Raw genomic sequence first — 4,551 nt, 5'->3', positions numbered from 1 at the left:
GAGTAGGGGCAGGGGTGAGGGTGGAGAGTAGGGGCAGGGGTGAGAGGGTGGAGACAAGGGTGCCGTGGAGGCCGTTAGCTCCCCACTACAGAACTAGCTGACAAGAAAACCACGTTCCCACCACTTTCACAACGTGTGAAACAGAGGTGGCGGTCACTGCTGATTGCGGGAGAGGAGCAACAGACAAGAGACTCTCCATCAAAAAAGAGCCCCGGGAGCCGCAAGATCAGCGGCCCTCTGAGGAGGCCGCCTGCCGGTGCCCCTTCCCCCGTGCCCGCGCACCCGATGGCGGCAGTCGCCTCACGACTGTAGAACTGCCACAGCAGATCCGACACCATCATGATCTGTGAGAGTGAGATGGATATGGTTACGGACGGTACAAAATGGTAGAGGGCTGGTGGGGTTGAACACAGGTGGGGTCGGATACAGGTGGGGTCAAACCCAATCACAGCTGTAAATGCCAGGGCGGGGTGCGGGCCAAAGGGGACGTGCAGGCACCGCTTGCGGCAGGACGTGAAGGGGGGGATATCTTTTTAGGGGTTGGGGACCTAAGATTTAAAACAAGGTGGGCTGTCGTTGCCGGATGACCAAGCACACACAAGCGCACACAGGACGACCTGACGTCGCCCCATAAAAAGGGAAGACTTTGCTGCAGCCCGCCGCCGCCCATCCCCCTTCCCGTTGTCCTCCGTTGGGTCATGCAACCCCAACCAACTGAGCTCGTCTGAGACGTCCAGTGCGTCAGAACAAGTGCCATAAATCAGTCGAGGTGCCCAGTGGGTCGACACGAACGCAATAATCCATCGTTTTGCAAACAAAGGGGGTGGCCGTGGCGGCCCCGCACCTTGTCCGTGACCCTGTGGGCATACTGGAGGTTGGCTATGCCGGTGGTGGCCAGCTGCGCCACGGCGATGTGCCGCTCCCCCGTGTGGCGCAGGGCCAGGCCCACACCGCTCTTCAGCTGCCCGGACAAATAGAAGAACTCGCCTGAGGAGTTGTGTGCATTTTTGTGTGTGTGTGTGTGTGCATGTATGTGTGGGTGTGCGAGTGAGCATTTGAGTGTCTGAGTGCTTGAGTGAGTGCGCGCGCGTGTGTGTGTGTGTGGGGGGGGGGGGGGTTGAATGCGTGTTGGATATGGATGCATCCTGGAAAGGAATACTTGGGTCCATGGAAGGTGGGCGAGGGCACCCAGGGCCAGTCATGACACACAGCCGCCCCACGCTGCTGCGGCTCGACTCGAGAGGCAATGCAGGGCGGCGCAGGTGCCTCTGGGTGGCGACGCGCGTGCCATGATGCCGGCACACAGCCATGGGCTCGACACGAGGCCACCCCCCCTGCCACTGCCAGTGTCACCAGCAGGCAATGGCAGCGGCGGCGGCGGCAGCAGCAGCAGCAGTGCCAAGCACCCGCTGGACGGTGCCCACCTCCCGCGCTGAGGTTCGGCGTGATAGACTGGAAGTAGTTGAGCCCTGCATTGATGCGGGAAGCCGAGGGGTCACGAGGCTTGTCGGGCGGGGCTGAGGGCTCGACACCGGCGGGGGCCCCGGCGGGGGCCTTGGCGGGGGCAAGGACGTGGGGTTTTGCTCAGGGCAGCATGACGCCGCAATGCTCTCGCCAGCCCAGCTGTGCCCTTTCCGCGCGCCGCTGCACCCAGGGAGCCAAATTGCTGAGGTCAAGGCCGCGGCAGGCTGTGCGAGGGCGCTTTGCAGGGGCGGCGCGCGCACCGTAGAACCCCGGGTTGCCGAGCTTCAGCTGCGCATTCCAGTCTTTGCCCTGGGGCGGGGGACGAGATTAGGATGTACATTTTTTAGATCGCCACGCTTTGAGACGGTAGGCAGGCAGGCACTCGAGGGCAGGTGATGGCGCTGTTGGGCTGCTCAGTCGCCGGCCGCCCTAGGGGGGTGGTCCGGTGCCTCGCCCACCCCCCAAAGGGCTCGCCCCGCGGCGCAGCCTTGCATGGGAGGGGGCCGCCTGCTGCCTCGTGTGTGGCCAGGCGGCCCCCACTCACCAATCAGTGGTGTGCCCTCCCACACCCTGATGAGCCCCACATCAACCCCCCCCCCCCCCCGAAAAACAATGCATGCACATAATCACCACACACACACACGCACACGCACACACACACACACATCAACATAGACAGCCCGCCAAGCGCTGGTCAACCCCACTGCAACACACCAGCACCAGTCAACACGCCACCCCCACCAACACCTCAGGCGGAGGCGTCAGTCCCACCTCCAACAAGCCAACACCCAGCGTCCTTACGCCCCCCACCCCACAGACCCTGCAAAACGACCGCCGTCGCACCATGCACTCCACTCAAGCGCCAGGACGTCAACGCCGTTGCTTCTTGATAGTGGTGTTTGTCAAAAAAATGCAGTCAAGGCAACACACACACACACACACACTCCCTCAAACGTTCACACACAAACACAGCACATACCAACCCACACTTAACAAATGCAGAATCACACTCACATTCAATCACAGGCACTCAACAAACACGCATGATCCAACCTACATAAACACACACACACACACACACACACACACACACACACACACACAAAACACACAGTTCACACACAACACACACACATACATATACACACGCGCCCACCTTGATGTCCAGGTCCCCCATGATCTGGCTCTGCCCCTGCTCCCCGCTGAGCTGCATGTGCACCTTGGCCGCACACCAGTCAGTGAGGTCGCGCCTGATAGGACGACGGCAGAGAACGAGGACGTCGCACGTTGTGCGGGAGGCGAGGTGACAAGAAAGGAGGGTGGCGCGGGAGCGGACGGCTCAAGCCCCCAAGAGCGTGTGCAGGCGGCGCTGGGTCCGACGGAGTTTGAGGGGTGGGAATCGACGGCTGACGCAAGGGTGTGGTGGCAGGCTGCCAAGGGACGGGATGCCTGGACTGCAGCCACGGGGGATCCAGCCCTGCCCGCGGCGGCCACGCCACGGCTGCGACCCGCTCGACAAGGCCGCGGGGCTCGGCGCCGCGCACCTCAGCCGCCCAGACAGCCGCCCGTCCGACGTCACGCGGCCGAGAGCAAACCACTGCGAGCATGGGGCGGCGCGGCACGTGCGCGCGGCTCAGTCACTTGCATTGTCAAGCAACTGCCACAGCCCGCGCGCCGCGCGCCGGTGGTCCCGGGCACCCCATGCGGCCCCGGCGGCGCCGCCAGCAGCCGCCCTCCCCCGCGGGCGGCGCCGAGCCCTCCAAATCGCGGGCCCCTCCCGCGCTGCGCCATTCAGTTCCTAGCAGTCTCTGAACGTGCTTGTCGTGCCCGCCGGCCGTGCCCTGGCCCGGCACCCGTCCGCGGCCGTGCGTCGCGCCCCTCGGCCGCAGCCGGCTCCGCTGCTCACGTTTTCGTGGATCACATTGGCGCCGAACTCGTAGGTCCCGACAGACGTTTTGATTGGCTGCCGCGCGCCAGGTGCGGGCACCTCGATGTTGCCCATGAATACGCTGGGCGGGTGGGATTTTTGCATGTTGGATGTATATTGGGTGGAACGGGTCAATCCTGGGCGCGCGCAGGTTGGGGCGTGAGTCGCGCCATGGTGCCCACTCTGGAGACTGATGTGCAGCGAGAAGCGCTGTGCACAATGGGCTGCCCCTGCTCGGCAGCCGCTTGCTGCCTGTCTGCTTGTTCTGTCCGCGGCGCTCGTCGGGCGGCCTCCCTCTGGCCAAGACGCGCAGTGTCATGCAGAGCAGCGACACAAGACAGGGACGCACCTGTGGGTAAGGAAGAAGTTCTGGTTCAGGGGCCGCGTGATCTCAAACCGCATGCCTTCAAAAAGATCCGGCCGCAGTGCCACTGCGGAGCGGGGGAGCGGCACAGGGGGGCCGGGCGCAGCGGTTCGGGGGCGGTGCAGCTGCCTGTTGACATGCGCATGCGCGCGCACACCGCACGCACTCCTGACGGTGACGCCGTGGCGCGGCGCCTCGTCTCATTGGCCCAACACCGCGTGTCAAGACCTGCGCTACAGCGCGCCTATGCGCTGAGAAGGCAAACGGGGGCATTGAGGCACACACTGTGTCGCTGTGTGCGGCACCTGGCCGCCGCTCATCCGCTCACTCATGATCTCCCGCTGGATGTCCTCATACTTGACAGGCTGCGGCAGCTGCATGTAGTCCACCGACTCAGCCTGCTCAGAGGTTAGGGGAGGCGTTAGGACGAAGAGGGGACTGCCCTTGCAGGATATGATCTGGTGGCCCCCTCCTCGCCTTGATTTCATCGATGGCTGCCTTCACCACAGGAGAGGATGCCGCCAGAAAGTTGGGCATGGGGGGTGGGGCAGAGGCCGAGTCGGCCTTGCTCTGTGTAAGTCCCATACTTTATCGCTGCTGCTTGTGTGCGTGACCAGGCGATTTCTTCAGTCGCGTATGATGCGTTCTTATCGCACAAACCGTCCTGATCGAAGAGCGCACGACCTGCAGGCCCAGGGTGCCTTGGAACGCTCGGGAGGCGGGCCGTCGGTGTGTGCGACGAAGTGAGGCAGCAGCTGCGCCCGAAGACCACGCAGCTTGTGGTTGAGCAACAACT

At 63.6% G+C, this 4,551-nt stretch overlaps 1 protein-coding gene across 1 annotated transcript; it reads right to left on the bottom strand.

Moving 5' to 3' along the window:
* Nucleotides 1-533: 533 nt before the first annotated feature.
* On the bottom strand, nucleotides 534-4,135 carry MNEG_11534 (putative import receptor subunit TOM40; the record flags this gene model as incomplete). The annotated part of the gene is made up of 9 exons (XM_014039996.1): nucleotides 534-548; nucleotides 845-987; nucleotides 1,425-1,469; nucleotides 1,725-1,773; nucleotides 2,621-2,714; nucleotides 3,009-3,061; nucleotides 3,371-3,473; nucleotides 3,741-3,822; nucleotides 4,084-4,135. 9 exons carry the CDS (start codon nucleotides 4,133-4,135, stop codon nucleotides 534-536), a joined length of 636 nt encoding a protein of 211 aa, XP_013895450.1.
* Nucleotides 4,136-4,551: the final 416 nt, after the last annotated feature.

This window comes from Monoraphidium neglectum (assembly GCF_000611645.1).
Source record: "Monoraphidium neglectum strain SAG 48.87 unplaced genomic scaffold scaffold02788, whole genome shotgun sequence".
Taxonomy (NCBI): domain Eukaryota; kingdom Viridiplantae; phylum Chlorophyta; class Chlorophyceae; order Sphaeropleales; family Selenastraceae; genus Monoraphidium; species Monoraphidium neglectum.
This window is presented reverse-complemented; position numbering and strand designations above follow the sequence as displayed.